General features: G+C 39.3%; 1 protein-coding gene across 6 annotated transcripts in view; it reads right to left on the bottom strand.

Annotated features, from left to right (window-relative positions):
• The window catches only part of disp1 (dispatched homolog 1 (Drosophila)), an 81,010-nt gene that overhangs the window by 5,052 nt on the left and 57,207 nt on the right, over positions 1–18,751 (bottom strand). For 3 of the 6 annotated variants that reach the window (XM_077552339.1, XM_077552341.1, XM_077552342.1), the window contains exons 6-13: positions 12,814–12,843; positions 12,356–12,479; positions 11,564–11,691; positions 10,398–10,492; positions 10,142–10,239; positions 7,195–8,784; positions 4,805–5,068; positions 1,924–3,432 (exon numbers count right to left, since the gene is read on the bottom strand). In XM_077552339.1, the coding sequence (XP_077408465.1) occupies positions 1,924–3,432; positions 4,805–5,068; positions 7,195–8,784; positions 10,142–10,239; positions 10,398–10,492; positions 11,564–11,691; positions 12,356–12,479; positions 12,814–12,843 (3,838 nt within the window). Of the gene's footprint in view, positions 1–256; positions 3,433–4,804; positions 5,069–7,194; positions 8,785–10,141; positions 10,240–10,397; positions 10,493–11,563; positions 11,692–12,355; positions 12,480–12,813; positions 12,844–18,751 lie in introns of those variants that run through there. The other 3 variants (XM_077552337.1, XM_077552336.1, XM_077552338.1) reach the window with 1 other exon arrangement.

The following is an 18,751-nucleotide window of genomic DNA, read 5'->3' as shown; positions in this document are numbered from 1 at the left end:
AGCTAGCTAGCTAGCACATGGGGCTAAAGCCAAACTGTGGCAGGGTTTTTACTTTCTGGAATAAACACCTCTGTTTATGATCCATTATTATTATAAACTGGAGCCTGTCAATTATTTGAGGCCAGACACGCAGCCAGCAAAGGCGCCGCTATTTATGAGCCAATTATGAGTATATGCTTATATATACACAATTACACAATGGAGCTTGAACAAATTTGTGGTCTGTGGTGTCTGTTGATAAACAGGACAGCAGTGATTAAGTGAGACATTTTTAATTGTACAGAACATAATCCATCGAAGACGTTCATGGCACACAAAACAGTTGACAAGCAATGGTTTTAAAGAGCAAGGCAACCCGAAATGTTCTGTACATGGCATTCTGATTAATATTGCATTTGTTGAAAATGACTTAAGCAGCAAAAGCCACCAGTTTTTATACATTTTGAGGCAGCCATTTTGCCACTTGCTGGCGACCAAAAATGACACTGCAGTTGCTCAGGGCTCAGGTAATGACCAATTACAGCTCAGCTTGTGAACGGCACATGACCAAATTAAAAAAAACAAAAAAAAAAACAAAAAAAACCTCAGCAAACTGGTGAGAACTGATCGGTCATTATTTGTGCCTTAAGCAACTGTGATGTAAATTGCAGTTGACAACAAGTGGCAAAATGGCCGCCACTTATGATGGATAAAATGGGTGGATTTTGCTGTTTAATTCAAATTCTACGAACACAATACAAATTTATTATTATTTTTTATTTTATTATTTTTTGTGACCTTTCAAATTGTGTATGGTTGTTCGTCTGTTTCTATTTATTTTATCTGTCAATACTGTTGTTGTTTAGTGTTTTCATTTTTACCACATAGAGTAATTTTAAACTTTGCATTTGTTTTTGTTGAATTATTTGAGGATCCCAGGAAGACTAGTGACATTTTGTGGAAGCTAATTGGGATCCTAATAAAGAATAAAGAATACCAATCATAATGCTGTTTTTAGACTAGTGGGGGTGAATAGAACATACAGTATTATAGTAAATAATTTTTTGGGGATGATTTCCCGGTATAAATGGCACGAAATGTGATACGTATGTCACGGGTCATGTGATCGCATTTAATAGCAAATATATACATTTTTTTCTTCCTGTGCAAATGTCTGCAGTATATTGACACATTGTTTAACTCATTCAAACCCCAAAACATGTAAACACGTTTTTTTTTAATACTTTGTCCTTCACTCCCAAAAACGTATTTATACTTTAAAAAAAAAAAGAAGGTTTTTATGCAAGAGCATACAGAAGGCTTTGATGCAGATTTTGACATGAAGAGGTGGCTTAAAACAATGGTAGTTATTACAAAAACAGCCAGCAAGTGGCAGCAGAGTACAAGAGATTAGCTAGGGCCATGGGCAACAAGCTTTTTTTTGATAGTGTTTTCAACAGGAATGTGAATAATGATGAAATATTCTAATGCTAATTGCTGCAAAACCGAGACAGATACAAATACACCTTTTTCCTGATGAAAGAAGAGACTCTAATCTTTCTTTTGGCAGGTTCCATGTTTTTGTAGCAATAGAACACAATATTCTGTGGGCCTTGCAAAATCAGTCAAAATCTAGTAAAACAGCTGGGAGCGAAGGGGGTTGCTTCAGTGAAAATGTCTGGGAGTGAATGAGTTAAATAAAAAACATTGTTTTAAAAAGAACACTTTGGCCATAAATGGAAAAAATAAAACGATTTAACATGTCAGTGCTAATGCATAAAATCACACTGAGGCACTTAGTATCACAATATCATTATTTGTATTACGGTGTGTATTTTTATCCTAACATAAGCTTTCAGAGGAGCGACTGCTGTTTATTATAACGGGAGGTACGCTTGTTTCACTTTTTGGCACACTGAACTCTGAAGCCGAGTTGCACTTTACCTTCAAGGATCTGTTAAAACAGTAGAGTTTCTTTGGAGAGGCAGAAGATGCCCGTTCACGTTTTGAGTTCTGCTTGCACTTTTTGACATTTTCCTTCGGCGGGACGGCGCCGCTCTCCTGCTGGCCAGGGATCTTATGCCAAACATCCTCCTGTGTTACGGTTTCTGTGGTTATGGTGCACGTATGGTTACAATGCCCTTGATGTCTGTCTGTGTGAGTTGAGTCCTGTGTGGAGGAGGGGCACTGAGTCTGTATTGGGCTTTCTGGCCGATGATTGGGCTGTTGCGTATTAGGGTCTAGTTTTTGAGCCGTGCGCTGGTTTAAGGCTAAGCCTGGGGATCTATGCTCTGAATATGCCTCTGAGCCCGCAGCATGGACGCAATAACTCTTAAGATGGCAGCAGGGTGCAGGTCTGGGGTAAACGACCCTTCCTGGGCTACAGCGGTGCACGTGGGGAGGCGGACAGGGGACGTAGTGCTGTGCGCAAACTGGATCCGGTTTGCTAGGACAGTTTCCTGCAACGAGATGGGGGTGGGGATGCGCGTCTTGGAGAGGCCGAGGACAGGAACGGAGGGTCCACTGTGGAGGTGGTTCCCCGCATGAGCAGTCCGTGTTTTGGGAGTACTGGCACTGGCATGGTGTGTTGAGTGAGGCTACTAGCTCTTTTTCAGGACTAAACTGAGAATTGTGGTGGTGGGGGTTTATTCCATTGTGACGTTGAGTGCAAACCTCAAGATCCTCTTGAGGTTTTTCTTCAGTTTTATGACTTGAAGCGAGCGGCTCTAGCTCATAATGTTCCTCCTCTCCATTGCCACTGTCTAGCTGGTATTTCCCTATACCGGAGTTCTTGCCGTCGGATAGAGAGCCTTCGGACCGGTCCTCAGAGAAAGCCTGGCACTGCAGCTTTTTGGGGAGTGGGATCTGGCCCCAAGTGCCCTGAGGTCCCAAACAGCGGCACATACACTGAAAAAAGAAGGTGGCGAAGGCCCAGCTGATGCACATGATCAGCATCATGAAAGTGCCCAGCTGGGTGTAGGCTAACACGGTGGAGGGCATCATCATGGCCCCTGCGACAAAGGTGGTCAAGGCGGCCATAGCAATTGCGGAACCCATTCGGCTGAGGGAGAAAATCACCTTTCCCTCACGGTCGGGCTCTGGAGCGAGCCTGTAGGCCACACCGTAGTGGACGGCAAAGTCCACCGACAGTCCAACCGCCACAGAAATGGTGACCGACTCCAAGACGTTCAGCTCCCAACCGAGGAGCACCAGGGAGCCCACTGTGACAAAAATGGTCCCGGCAATGGACAGGATGGCGTACAAGCTGATGATGATGTTCCATGTGGTTAGGAGCATGACGCTGAAGGCTACGGCCACAGACAGCGCCATGGCAACCAGAGTGCCATCAGACAGACTGTCCTGAAGGTCGAAGAATTCCAGGTTGCTGACAAACCAGCCGTGGGTGAGGCCTGCTGGGGCGTGGCGCAGCTCCTCAGTTATCCAGGCATCTACCTGGATAACCAACAGGTAACTATTACCTTCAGTGCGATGGGAACATTCCACAAATGATTACTGCAACTACTACTATTGCAAGTTGTCATTTAAAACATTTGCTCAAATCATGGCATTGGATATATGATTACTTCCTCCACAGAGTACCAAACATCGATTATGGTTAATTATGTTTAAAGAGGAATGCACAATAAAAAAAAATTCCAATGACAAATTTACATTTATTTTAAAATCTGTCAGCTTGCCACCAATGGACACTACTTGCTTACTACACAGTAAATTATGTAGAGTAAATTTTACTCTAAACTGAGTCTATTTGGTCCCACTCTGAACAGAGTAAAATTTACACTTGGAAGAGAGTAAAATATTCAGAGTAAATTTGAACCCAAAGAATTTTTAGTGTGTACGAGAGAATTTGCCTATTCCATGAAAAAACCTATTAACACATTCACTTCCAGCCATTTTCACTGAAGCAACCCCCGTCGCTGTTTTACTGGATTTTCAATGATTTTGCAAGGTCCACAGAATATTCTGTTCTCTTGCTATGAAAACATGGAACCTACCAAAAGAAAGGCTAGAGTCTCTCCTTTCATCAGGAAAAAAAGGATACTTGTATCTGTTTCCGTTTTGCAGCAATTAGCATTAGAATATATATATAAGTTTCATTATCATTCACGAGCCTGTTGAAAACACTGGCACAAAGAGCTTGTTGCAACATGGCCCTGGTTGATCTCTTATACTTTGCTGCCACCTGCTGGCCGTTTTTGTTATAACTACCTTTACTTTAAGCGACTTCTAAGCAACCTTTTCAGATCAGAAGCTGTATCAAAGCCTTCTGTATGCTTTACCATAAATAAAAAAAAACATTAAAAAACAATAACTTATAAATACATTTTTTGGAGTGAAGGACAAAGTATTAAAACAGTATTGGGTTTGAGTTAAAGATTTTTTCACTATGCAAATTTTGCAAGGAGAGATTTTGACTAAATTCTACTATATTTATTTATTGCTTTAAAAAAAAGTCACACAAGGGTTGAGGAACGAACTCATGACATTCAAAGATTCCAGCGGACACACAGCAGGAGCTGCATGGCTCATGGAGTAGATTGGCTGTCTCTCAACCTCAAGTTGTGGATTTGTGGCTCAACCCTTGAGTGACTTTTTATTTATTTATTTTTTTTAACTCTCTTCCAAGTGTAATTAATTCTGTTTGGAGTGGGACCAAATACTCTGTTGAGAGTAAAATTCTCTACAAAATTTACTGTGTACAATTTAAAGGGTCTCGGTGTCTAATAGAGTAGAGGCTATCATTTGAGAAAATCCAAAAGTACGAAAAATGATTAAAATTAACAACACATTTACTTGCTCTGACCTCACAATAGAACTGGTGCATCTTCTCATAGGCTAGCGTGAAGAGGAAGGTGCTCTTGAACTCCAGAACGATAGCCTTGATGGTGTCGTTGATGTCAAATCGAGGTCCAGGCGTCTTGCTGTCCAGGTGGTAGTTGGTACTACGATCGAGCTCCATGATGGCCCTCTTGATGCACAGCTCAAACACTTCCTGCTTGTAGGGGAAGGTGGATTGACTGCAGCAGGGGTAGACGGACGCTTCCTCGCAGTCTTGGTTCTCCATCCACTGTTAAAATAAAGTAGGAGAAGGTTGAAATTATTGTCATTTAGAACCAGATAAAGATGGTGTATTTAGCAGCACAATTTACACTGGTGCCAAGAAGGTGTCTGTGAAATCTTATTGGACATTATGCTTAGTTATTTGTGATTTCATATTTTAGATTTCCTAAATGGATGATTTCTCAAAGTGTAGTGGCATGCTGGATCCCTTCAGTGGTGCACAAAAAAAATGGTATCAAATACAATTAAGTTAAATTCAATGAACCGAGCAAAGACGTATACATTTACAATACATTTTTAAGTACAGTTCAGTTGTAATAAATTTTTAAGGATAACACATTTGTATTGAATTTTTAACAGCTTTTTTTTTTCATTTGTATTTAAATTTTAACAGTTATTATTATTATATATTTTTTTAAATCAAAGTACAATTTATTAAACTTGTAGTTTTAATATTCAAACAATGTACACTCTAAAAACAGTTGGGTCGAAAATCAACCAATCCACTACTTAGGTCAGTTTGACCCAATTTTTGGGCTGTTCTATACCAACAAACCCTGAAAATTGGGTAGTTTTATACAAAAAAAAACACCAAAAAAAGAAAAAAGGTAAAATTGACCCAATCTCACACCAAACGAACCCAACAATTGGGTTAAATTGAGCCAAGTTGTGAATATGTTTGGTTTCGTGGATCTGTTGGTTTTGACCCGAATTGTGCTATTTTGGATGCAACTTATTTAGAGTATGTTATGACCCAATCTCACACCAAACAAACTCAACAATTGGGTTAAATTGAGCCAAGTTGTGAATCTGTTTGGTTTTGTGGATCTGTTGGTTTTGACCCGAATTGTGCTATTTTGGATGCAACTTATTTAGAGTATGTTAGTCATTTTGACCCATCTTTAAAAAGAAAAGAAAAGAAAATAATAATAATAATAATAAAGAATTGTGTTGGGCTTGTTTCTGGTTTATTTATTTAACCCACATTTTTTATTTAAATAAATAACCCAAAAAGCTGGGTTGGTTGTTTTGTTTGTTTTTTAACCAAATTAGGGTCATTTTGATCCAACTGTTTTTCAAGTGTATATTGTTCAAGAGAAGGGATGTCTAATACATTTTTTCAGACAGATACCAGTACGAGTACTGAACTTCAGTCGTTACCGACACCAAGTATCAATACCGCTACTAGTTTTGATCATTTCCCACCGCAAAAAAAACAACGACAGATAATTTTAACTATTTTACTGCCACACGTTATCAAAAAACAACAACCCCGACAGTGCCAGCCGATTTTGAGCATTTTAACTTATCTTTCAAGGCAAACAGAATATTGTGTACTTTGACTACACAAACATGCTGGGTACCAAATGAAAGATCGCGTTACATTCTTTTATTAGAAAAAAAAGTATGTTTCTACCTTATTCTGTTTTTTAGTAATCACCATTTGAAAATAGGTAATTTGAGTGACAGTGAGCGAAAATTGAAAAGATAAGGAGAAAATTAGCTTTTTTGTGAATAGATACATTTTCTGCACAACAGTGACTTTGACGCTAATATTTTTTTGTTTAGTAACGCTCTGTGAACTAGATTTAATGTGACAAAGGCTTTGATCATTCACGTCATCCTTGAAAACATTCCATTACATCATATCAATCAGTTTCACTGCAATTGCATACACCAGCAGAACATTGAAAAGAGATACAATGCTGCCATCTGGTGGCCATAGTTAGTGGCTGTTTGTGATTTTACAAGTCCATTGCGTAGGCAGCAACAACTTCCACTGCCCATTATGAGAAATAAAACGTAGTAAACGTCAATTAACGTTTTCGGCAGCATTCATTTGGATTTTAGTAAACGTCATTAAACGTTTTTGGCGGTAAAAGAGTTAAAGAAAGACCTACTGTATATCACAATATAGCATTTTTCCTTGAGGTTGCATGAAATTAAAGGTGTATTCAGGGATCTTTTGTCACTGTGTCTTCCGGGTAGATTATTTTAACAATTGGTTCTCGATCCCATCAATCAATCTGCTGTGATGACGATGTGCGTGAAGACAATTTGTTGAACAATTATGCAGTGGTGGCATGCTTGCACCTAATGAATTGCTCTGGTAGGAATCCAAGAAGAACTGACCTGTTTGAATGTCTCAATGAAGCAGCTGGTGAAGTCCTGCTCGTCCGACTGAAAGACAAAACTCTGGTTTCGAAGCTTCTGGCAGAAATTGAGGATCCACAACTGAGACGCTGGACTGGCGATGTTGAAGCTGCTGTCCAGCATCAATTTTCCCTTGTTCTTGGGATTCAGGGGGTCGCCGTTATCCACAGGTGTGACGCCCCAGATAATGGTGATAGGCATGTGGAGGTCCTCTCCATGATGCACTCTCTCAAACATGAAAAGTTTCTTGTACTCGGCGTCGTAGCGCTCGAAAGGATGAGAGGACCGGAACACCTGAAACTCAGCCAGCTCCAGTGATGGAAGCTTCATCTTTGGGTTGACGCAAACAACATATGCCCCAGCCACTGTAAGCGCAAGAAACCAGAAGAGCCAGAGGTAGCGCAGCTTAATGACAATGCAGGGAAGAACTTTCTCAAAGAAGATTCTAGAAGCTTCAGAAACACTAAACAAGCATTTGCTAGCCTTCTGGCAAAGACTTCCCACAATCATCTGGATGCAGTAACCGGTTTGCTGGTGTTGGGGCTTGGAACACGGCAACGCATCTGGCAGATAGCGCTCGTGCAACACCACCACAGCTGGAAGCCACGTCACCATGAGGATATAGTTGACCAAGATGGCTGTCCCGGCATAGACACCAAAACAGCGGATAGCGGTGATGTTGCTGACATAGTTAGCATAAAAAGCAGCGGCGGTGGTAAAGCTGGTGACGAACATCGACAAGGCGGCGTGCTGCAAAGTCACACTGACCGTTTCCGCCAGCTCAGCATGGGGCTTATCAAATTTGGTGTAATTCCATACATCGCAAAGCACAAAGGCGTCGTCTGCACCGATTCCCACCAGTATGATGAGAGCTGTGAGGTTCATGAAAGGGAAAAACTCAAAGCTGAAGACCATGCGGTAGAGAAAATAAGACACAATGAGGGAGCTAATAATGGCAATTATCGTCATTAGTGTGATGAAAACGGACCGCGTGTACACACACATGACCAGCAGGACTATCACAATGGCTATCGCTGGGTACACCGTGTCCGTAAGGAGGTAGTCCTGAAAGAGGTCATGTTTAATGCCAAACTCGATCCCGGTGACTGTGGTGATGCCGTCCGAGGAGTTCCAGTTCTCAAAATTATCCAAGTAAATGTTCATCATAGACTCTCCTTTCTCTGTTGGCGAGAACAGCATACTATACATGAGCACAGGTGGAGGAAATTCCAGACTCTTTGGACTGAGGAAGTCCTTATCAACCAGGAAGTGCATCATTTGGTAGACGGCATTGTATTTGGTGCACTTCCGGGGGACAGTGCCGCACTTGAGCTGATCCTTGCGCTTCAGGGCCATGTCCCAGCAATCGGGTCCCAGCGTGCCATTGTGGTAGTACTTGGCGCACGAGCGCAAAATCTTCAGTGTGTGCGATACGTCACGCTCAGTAATCATTTGGCAGGATGACCTATTTGTGAGGGCTGCGATGTAGTTCCCAAGTGTCCAGCTGGGGCAACATGAAGCATCGTTGGTGCGCTGACAGAGGCTCCAGTAGTCACGGTGAGAGCGCACCTGTTAACAGAGGAAAATAAATCTGTAGAATTACAATACATAGGATATAATACAGCATATTTTCTGGGAAAATATAAAATAATATTAAGATAATGAAAACCCATAGAAAATCTGAATTGTTGCCATGAGGAAGATGAAATTTCATTTAACACAATGACAAAAAAATGTCACCAAAGACCTTTCTTTCTGACACAAATGATGATTTCAAACTCCTGCAGCATAGCGCCAACTACTGCCGAGGAGGAGTTAACTCATATTTGAATGCCTTAAAGGGAAACTTGACTCATTGAGCCATTTTCAGCAGTAAAAAGTTAATATTTTGTCCAGAATAAGCGCAATAACTTCATTATTTTTCATGAACAATTTATACCTTTAAAAACTACAAAAACGGCCAGCAAGGTGGCAGCAGAGTATAAGAGATCAACCAGGGCCATGTTGCAATAAGCTCTTTCCCCCACTGTTTTAAACAGTTTTGTGAATAATGATGAAACTTAGCTATATTCTAATGCTAATTGCTGCAAAACGGAAACAGATAGAAATATACTTTTCTTTTCCTGACGAAAGAAGAGACTCTAATCTTTCTTTTGGTAGGTTGCCTGTTTTTATAGCAATAGAACACACTATTCTGTGGGCCTTGCAAAATCTGTCAAAACCCAGTATAACAGCCATGAGCGAAGGGCGTTGCTTCAGTGAAAATGGCTGCGAGTGAATGAGTTAAAGGTATTAATTGGACAAGGAAAATAATGAAGTTATCAAATTTATTCTGGACAAAATATTAACTTTTTACCGTTGAAAATAGCTTAATGAGTCATCCCTTTAAGTATTGGTGACTGGTATCGGCACCCTCCACTCAATACCTTAAAATTAGGTTAGTTGGTATCGATACTTGTCCATCCCTATTTTTATGAGAAATTGTAATTTTCAGAAATTTCAGAGTTTTAGGTTTTCATTATCTGTAAGTTTGAATCATCAAATTACAAGAAATGTAATGTGTTTTATTATCTTAATATAAAGTAGCAGTTTGACTTTACTGAAATTAATTTACAATATTTATTATCTTGTGAAACGTCTAAGTGAGCACCTAAAGCAGAGGTTTCCAATACTTGGTGTTTCATCTCTGGGTCACAAACAGAAAAGGGAAGAACTTCTAGGAGGACGTTTTGTGTATGTTAAGGTGAGAACGTAAAGATGAATACATACGGTATGGCAGGAATTCACATCAAGAATATGTGATGAAGAAAACCTCTATAGTACAGATGATGAGTTGCATCGGAGCCTAATCTATTGACCACTTTGCACGGACCTAAATAATAAAAATATAACCAAGACTTATTTTTGTGCTGTTCCCCATTCATACCCTTGTGTTGTCCAGATTACACATGGATTTGATGGCCTGAATACTCCATAAATTCTTCCCCTCAGCAGATGAGAAAACCAGTCTGGAATAGGTGGAGCCTGCATGAAGTATAAAGGAGAATTAGATCAGATTAATACAAGTTAGTTAAAATAAAACATAGCTAATTAAACCATTTGCCTGATAGAGACATACAATCAAAGGTACAATCTATCCCACTTTGATTAATTTAAATAAGAATAAAATAAAGAAACCTTACCAGGCACATCGCAGAAAAACTCTTTACTGAAGTCCCACTCTGCATGCCGTTTTTCTCGTTCAAAGTGGTCTTCGGGCCATTTGGGTTCTTGGTGACTGGAAAGCAACAGAAAATCATTATGATTAGATGAATAGATTATTATAATATCAGGTTATTTACCTTTGAGTTTCTCAGAAAGACTTGAGTAAGAGAAAGAGAGGTGGGTAGAGTAGACAAATAATTAAACCCAAGTAAAAGTACTGTTACTTTAGAATATGACTCAAGTTAACGTAACAGAGGAGAGCGCATGATGTCGCTGTTACTTTGGACAGTCCCTTCATCCAATTTATATACCGCTTTTCAGCTCAGGTCACGTGTGAGCTGGAGCCCATCTTTAAGGTAAAATAATTCTGTCATGTTCCACGAGTGGTACAATAGAACTGTGATTTAACAGACCCAAAACCAACGGACCCCGATTCAACATATGGGAAACAGTGTTCAGCCCGCCCAAAATGCCCCCTTATAAAGTCCCTGTCTGTTAGTTCCAGAATTGGCCGCAATTGGCCACACGTGCCAGTGCTGTGGCGCCATCAACAGAAAAAGATTGGTCGCATTTCTCATCACATATGAACAGATTTGAAATAGATTAGAGCAGGCTAAAAAGCGCACCAATGTTAGCAGTCCTATCAAAGGTAGAATACAAGATACGTTTGGATGAACTTTAAAACTACAGTACTGAGTATGATAAGGCTACAAAAAAGTACAAAACAATAATTTTGTATCGTTACTAGTACTACCCACCTCTGAAGGGGGGGGGGGGGTCAAGGGGGACAGTATTGACAGACAAGGGATAAGGCTGCTGACAGACATAAGCACACAATTATGTCTACAGACAGAAACATTGAAAGATGGAGGAGGGGATGATCAAAAATTCTTTTTTTTTTGTCTGCAAGGGGATTCACACTTTGAATTGTCTGGCTTCAACTGAGTGAGTGGTTACTTTCCTACCGAATGAACACTGCAAAGCCAAAGTACACACTCAAGCCAATTGAATCTGATGTGAAAGACATTTTGAATCAATCAGTTGCAGACTAATGATCCTAAGCACATTGAAACTCTGCCTGCTAAATGAGAAAGTCTTACAGCGATGTCTGTATTTATTCAGGGAGACAGCTGGGTTCACTTACTTTTTAGCTTGCTCGTCAGCGTATTTGAAGGGATAGTTGGCCAGTGTTGCTTTGTAGCCAGTGTTCTTCACCATGTTGTTCCAGGTGACCAGTCGTTGGCCGATGGCAGTACCTCGAGGCTCAAAACCCTTTGACAAAACACAAACAATAGATAAAAGCATGTAGATTTTTGGCACTAGGTCACTGTTAATTAACGCAAGGTAACTGCAAATAAGTATTTTGTCGCTGCGATGTGAAAAACACTTATGTCCATTTTAATTTTCAGCGATGATTTGCAAAAAGTAACATATTGTATTTGGATGAACAGAAAAAACAGTGGCTGTATAATCTGCTAGGATAAAAGGTGGCAGTAGAGTAATCTGGTTTTAAAATAAGAGCTTCATTTTGATGTTATACCGGTCTTTAATAAAGTGACTAGTGTCAATTTATTTTTTATTTTTTTTAAATTTTACATAACCTTAGATAACTTTAGCGGTTAGTGTTTGCACTTGCATACTTAAACTTTATTCAAAACGACAAGGCTCTGCCAATTTTTCTTTCAAGACATAATAGGCTATACATGTTGGTAGTGTTTACACTGCATTTTTACTAAGGGGTGTACTCACTTTTGTTGCTAAGGGTTTAGCTATTAACTGTATTTTGAGTTTTTCTGCTATATAAATTATACAACTGTCATTTCTTCAGTGTTATCCCATGAACAGATATAATTAAAAATATGCTGAAATTGGCGGGGTGAACTCACATTTATAAGTTGCTTTTTACTTTATGTTGCAGGGCAGGATTAGTACTCACCAAAAGAGGGTCAGAGAAATCCGGGAGGTCAGGAACCAGGACACCCACCAGGGCACACACGACAATTAAGACTGTGCACACACCAAGCACCACCACTGGCCAATCAGCTATCAGCTCAGCATAGCTGAAAACGAAAAAAAAAGGATTACTTTAAATTACAATTTTCGTAGTTGTCCAACATCAAACCAAAATCAGACAAATTATGAATATGGAAACATATTCAATTAGCACCAAGATGCTTCTTGCTGTGTTACTGAGAAATTATGAGATGCAGTCTGCTGGTTTACAAAGGCCAGGTACAGACAGACACAACTCCCACAAGATAACTCATGACTCACTGCTGAGGAATGACAGCAGTGATAGATGGATGACGGGAATAATGGGGTGGGGGTGGGGGTGGGGGCGAAGTTTTGCAATCCAGACCATCAACAGGAGACTTCGATTTTGGCAGGCCTTACCTTTTGGGGAAACGAAAGGGCCATGCAGGGCTGAAAAAGAAAATGAGAGATAAATAACATTTACATTTTGATGTCAAAGCAGCGGCCAATCCCCCAAATTTTGTGCAAGAGTATGGAGGAGGAGAGAACCATTTATTTATGATGCCAGGCGACCTTTGGCTCCCAACATGAGCAGCAGCAGATACACTGCAGTACGCAGTGTGTAGTTGAAAACATGAAAACTATTTGTTCTGGCAATATTAAACAAACTAGCCTTAACAAATTTTTCAAACATTATTAACTCATTCACTTCCAGCCATTTTCACTGAAGCAACCCCCTTCACTCCCAGCTATTCTACTGGATTTTGACTGATTTTGCAAGGCCCACAGAATATTGTGTTCTATTGCTATCAAAACATGGAACATACCAAAAGAAAGATTAGAGTCTCTTCTTTCATAAGAAAAAAAAAGTATATTTGTATCTGTTTCCGTTTTGCAGCAATTAGCATTATAATATAGCTAAGTTTCATCATTATTCACAAACCTGTTGAAAACACTGGAGAAAAGAGCTTTTTTGAAACATGGCCCTAATCTCTTATACTCTGCTGCCACCTGTTGGCCGTTTTTTGTAATAACTACCATTGCTTTAAGCGTTCTCTTCAGGTCAGCGGCTGCATCAAAGCGTTCTGTATGCTCTAGCATAATAATAAAAAAAAACTTTAAAAAATGTATAAAAACGTTTTTGGGACTATGGCAATATTTAAAATAGAACGTTTTTAGACGTTTTGGGGAGCAAATGAGTTAACAGTCTCCCTAAAAGACAACTATGGAAAAACTGCTTTAAGTTATTTTCAGGGAGCCATAATCTTGATATCACTTTTGGAAAAAAAACAAATGTAGTGAACTTAATTGAGCAAAAAAGGACTTAATTTTAGTCAACGTATGAAAAAATCCACATGATCCATATTGTGAATATCAAAAACATTACTTTCTATAGTAATGCCATGTTTGAGCTTTTTGCAAATATTATGTGATAGATTAGATACAATAGGACTCCATTATTGAAAAACGGTCAGATCGCTCCAAGTTGTTCCCCATCCAACTTCTGCCTCTCTTTCCTTTCCCTGGCTTCTGTCTTAGTTTCCTTTCTCTATGTAACGTTCACTGTTTTTCTGTTTACCTGCAGGAGTCTTTCTGGATCACTGAGCTAATTAATAAGGTAAACACAGGCCGCTGGCCACTCACTCATCACTGTGCTGACAGAGCAAAGAAACTGGAAAAATGTTGGGGGTTGGAGGGGTGTAGTGGAGCGTTTGTGAGAGTATGGCAATTTGTGTTAGCCCTCCTACACCAAACGCAGATTATCATGAGAATTGTGGTTACCGTTAAAAAACAAACAAAAACAAAACAATGATTCTAGACCCCAAAAGACAAACAATGATTGCTGAAGCTTGTAAAATTATCAAGATTAAGTCATTTATTCTGTGTTTTGGTTGTAACAAAGACTCCCCAATCATGGGTGGGTACAGAAAGTAATCACAACATTACTTTGTAAAAATTAATGACAATGATGGCAGATCATTAGCGGCAGTAAAGTCAATGGACCAAAAAGGCAATGAACAATGAGCGAACAAGTGAAAACGAATTGAGTACGTCAAGTCCACTAATCATTTTGTTCTTCAATTTAGAAAGCACATAATTGTGACCTTGTCTAATATGTTTTAAAAACCGTGGCTGAATGTGGAACGTTCACTGCCAGACAGGTGAGCAAATATTCCATGAAACAGGCCTTCAAGTTGGAGCAATTAGTGTCAGCAATAAGGCCTCCCTAACCTTGATGTGAGTCTTGCTGGAACGCTGCACATGATTAGCTTTTGAGCAAGCCAAGAAATAGGCGACGTGCACCCATTTAAAAAATGTCATTACAAGAGTAGACAGAAAAACATGGCCCAGGGCCAGACAATAAATACACTAGTGCCAACTGTTTGAAAGCCAGTCAAGAAAGAAATTAATTACCCAACAGAAACAAGTTAATATTTGTTTTTGCTACACAACAAAATATTGTTTTAAATCAGAAAGTAGTTCTGTTTCTGTGTTTATCAAACAATTTGTGGGGAGGTCCCTTGTGTTTTCAACAGACTTAAAGGGTAAGTCAACTTAATTTTTTTTTTATAGACAATAATATGTTCTTTGCAGCCCCTCGAGTCTAAATACAGTATTTTATCAATATCAGAAGGCAAAAAAGACATCCCAGTTGCTCAGGTCTAGGGAAACAGCCAATCACAGCTCAGCTTCAGAAAACAGATGAGCTGTGATTGGTCGTTGCCTGAGCCCTGAGCAACTGTGATGTCATCTTCAGTCAACAGCAAGTGGCAAAATGGTCGCCCCCTGAAATGGATAAAAATGGCTGGATTTTCTGGCATAACTCATATTTAACAAATGTAATATTAATCAGAATGTCATGTTAAGACCAGTGAGGTCAAATATAACATATTATTGTCAAGAAATGTTTAAAGTTGACTTCCCCTTTAAGCAAACAAACACAAATTGCAGTTGTCATATTGCAATATTGGTGGACAGTGTTGCCAGATCGGTGGCACACATGGCACAAAAAAATAACTTTTTTTTCAAAAGCAAGACACACTACATAAACTTTTAAATGTAAACAATGACTTCAAAGTCAAGTCGAGTCAAGTGTTTGCCAAGCAAATCGCAAGTCATAACATTAGCGACTTAAGTCAGCTTGAGTCCAAGTCATGTGACTCGCGACTGCATGCATTGTGGGTGTAAGTGTTGAGCAGTGTTGCTATGAAAATGGCAGGGGGAAAAAAAATGCAAAATAAAAACAAAGATGAACACAGGAAGTTTTAAAACTGTTTTTGTTGAACATAATGGCAACCTATTCTGCATGATGTGTTCAGGCATCACTAGAACATTTCAAGACTTCAAATTTTCACCCGCACTTGTGTTCACTCAATGCACACATCAGCCAGGAATTTACAAAGGGGACTGACACAGTTGCTCCCCAAATTTATAAAGGACTCGTATCAACTTGCTTGGAACATTGCACAGAAAAAAAAGCCATAAAATGGAGGGGAGTTTGTCAAAACATGGAAACGAGAGCTAGGAACCATGGCTGGTAAAATGAAACCTAAGACAATATTGTTTTCAATTTGCGGGCCCTTCAAGTTCAGCTTTATTATGCTCACCCCTACCATTGACATGTTTCGACATTTTCTTTCAATCTTCACACACCATGCATGTTCTTCTCCCTCTCTGTAAGCCCCGTCATATACTAGCATAAGGGACAAAACTTGTAAAGATATTCATCTTAGAGTAAACACCTGTGCTGGACCATAAAGTCAGGATCAAAGAGTGACGTACTGTCAACATTCTCATTTTTCAGCAGCTAGCCAGGCCGCAGCAGTACCACCCCTTCTATATCTTGCTGCTTCTGGCTGTTTAAGTTGATCACTGCAGTCTCATGAGCATTTTGTAGATAATCTGTAAAGTGACACCCTTTAATTACAGTTACCGTAATTTCTCGAGAATAACATGCACTCAAATATCATACGCAACCTGAAAGTAGCCCTTCAAAAGCTCAATTTTCTTTGTACTCAAGAATACTATGCCCTATGTTATACTAACCGCACTTTCGCCATCACTTCTGACTGTAAATTTTATTTATTTTACAGCGTATGGCATACAAACCGCCATTTTGTTCTGCTTTCTAATTAACTAATGGAGAACCTGTTCTCAAATATAATCGAAGATGGCATTTCTGTTTATAAGAATCTTCTCACCCAGAAGAAAAAACTGCAACAAAAACTACCCATAACCATGTTCTGCACTGGAAAAACTTAAAGATACCTGCACCAAGGCCTTTACAGGAAAATGATGCTAAAGCAGAGCGACGCTAGTACGGAAAGGCACGGTCAGAAGACAGTGAAATACACGACTTACTATTAATAATTAGTGTTGTTCCGATACCGTTTTTTGGCCACCGATTCCCAGTTTTGCAGTATCGGCCGATGTGATACCTATTTTTTTTTTCTCAATATGAAAAACCTGGCCTGCCATTGGTTCAGAACATTCAAGGGCCAAAAGGATATCTTGGCTTGGCATGCAGTGAACACGTCACACATCAGTGAATGTCGTGCATGAGCAAAACACAAGATGCTGCATCCAAAGCGTTGGAAATAATGGCATCGGCATGTTAACACAAATAGTGTTGTTCCGATACAGTTTTTTGGCCCCCAATACCGATACCCAGCTTTGCAGTATCGGCCGATGCCGATTCCATACAGATACCTAAGTTGTTGTTTTTTTCACAACATGAAAAAGCTGCATTCAAAGACCTATATTAGCGTCATAATTAATGGTATCGCATGTTACTTGTTAGTACTCACTGATACCGATACCACTGTCACGCATGCAGTATGGGGGCCTCTGCCGATACCAGTATCATAAAAACACTAACCACAAGCCAGGTTTCCATTCAATCGTTTAAAATTTTTTAAGCAAATTTACTGAAAATGCGCAAAACGAACACACGAATTATGCCCGTTTCCATTTGTTCTTCTTTTGCGAGTATTGAGAGGGCTCCGCCGCTGTAGGTGGCGGTATACACCATAGAGATCTACCAGTAACAGAACAGGAAGCGATGACGTCGTATGAGTTTGCTTTTGTAATTCTTGATAAACTGTAGTGTTTCTTTGCCGTTTTCCATCTAAAATTGCATTAATATTCGCTTCTTTAATTAATTCCAAAAAGATTTCTGTTTCGTCGACCCCCCCAAACATACCTTTACTTTATAGTCCGCCATTGCTTTGAGACTACAAACGTATGTGTGACGTAACATCCGGTCAAAACGTGCGACGTGTATCCGGTCTTGTCAGCATTTTCCTTTTTCCGATACGCTTCAAAATCACCCCTTCCAAGCGAAATTTTTGTGCGCGAATTTCTAGTGTTTACATTCAATTTTATTTTTACATTTCTTGAAAATTTTAATAAAAATGGGTGGATGGAAACCTCACTACTGTTCTAATGCAGCACCAGTATCGGAACTATTAATAATTGTCCAACATGGTACATTATTAAAATTAAATTTGACATTTCTAAAAGTTATCTTTTCTTTTTCCATTTTTTAGGATAATATTTATACCCGGCACTAATAAGAAGAAAATGGATGAATGGACAAACATTATTATTTATATATTTTGTCAAATAAATGTTAAATATTTTCGCCTCAAAACAAGATTTGATCTTTGGTTTTATTACATAATAGTACTTAATATTTTAAATCTACAACAGTTTCTTTCAGCTTGGAGACTGTAAACAGAGAAATGTGAGAAAATGTTAATGGCTGTCTGAGAAAAGTGTATAAAGTGTGTGGTGACTGGTTTTAAAAAAATGCTGTCAAAATTGAGTTTCAAAGCCTTGTTTGGTATCAGGAGAAATACAGAAAATGCCAGAAGGGGGAAACAAATATACCATAGAATTGCTTTCAACACTGAGGACTGCTGCCATAAAGTTGAGTTGATATAGAATGAATAACAGTACTGTGGAATTTTTCAAAATTAATGTATAATTCTAGTACTGTACACATTCACCTGGCCAAGGACTCCTACCGTTATCATCCCTTGTGCCAGCAGGGTCCACTGCTGCTCAATAATCAATCCACATTATGCTACTTCAAGCAACTCTGTCCTGCAGTGGATATTTTGGGATACATAGGTGTTAGAAGCCTAATTTGGAACAGATTATATACCCAGTACAATGGTCATGGGATCCATGTTGCTGTTCTGGATGATCCCAAAGCATGAATTACATGCTTTGACCAAAAGTTCTTGCACAGGACGAACCTTCCGTCAACCTACCCAAAAAACTATGTGACAAAAGGATTACTGTTATCTCACAAAGCATGAATCTAAACTTGTGGTTTAGAAATGTCAACTTC

Source organism: Vanacampus margaritifer, chromosome 19 (genome assembly GCF_051991255.1).
Source record: "Vanacampus margaritifer isolate UIUO_Vmar chromosome 19, RoL_Vmar_1.0, whole genome shotgun sequence".
In the NCBI taxonomy this organism is placed as follows: Eukaryota; Metazoa; Chordata; class Actinopteri; order Syngnathiformes; family Syngnathidae; genus Vanacampus; species Vanacampus margaritifer.
This window is presented reverse-complemented; position numbering and strand designations above follow the sequence as displayed.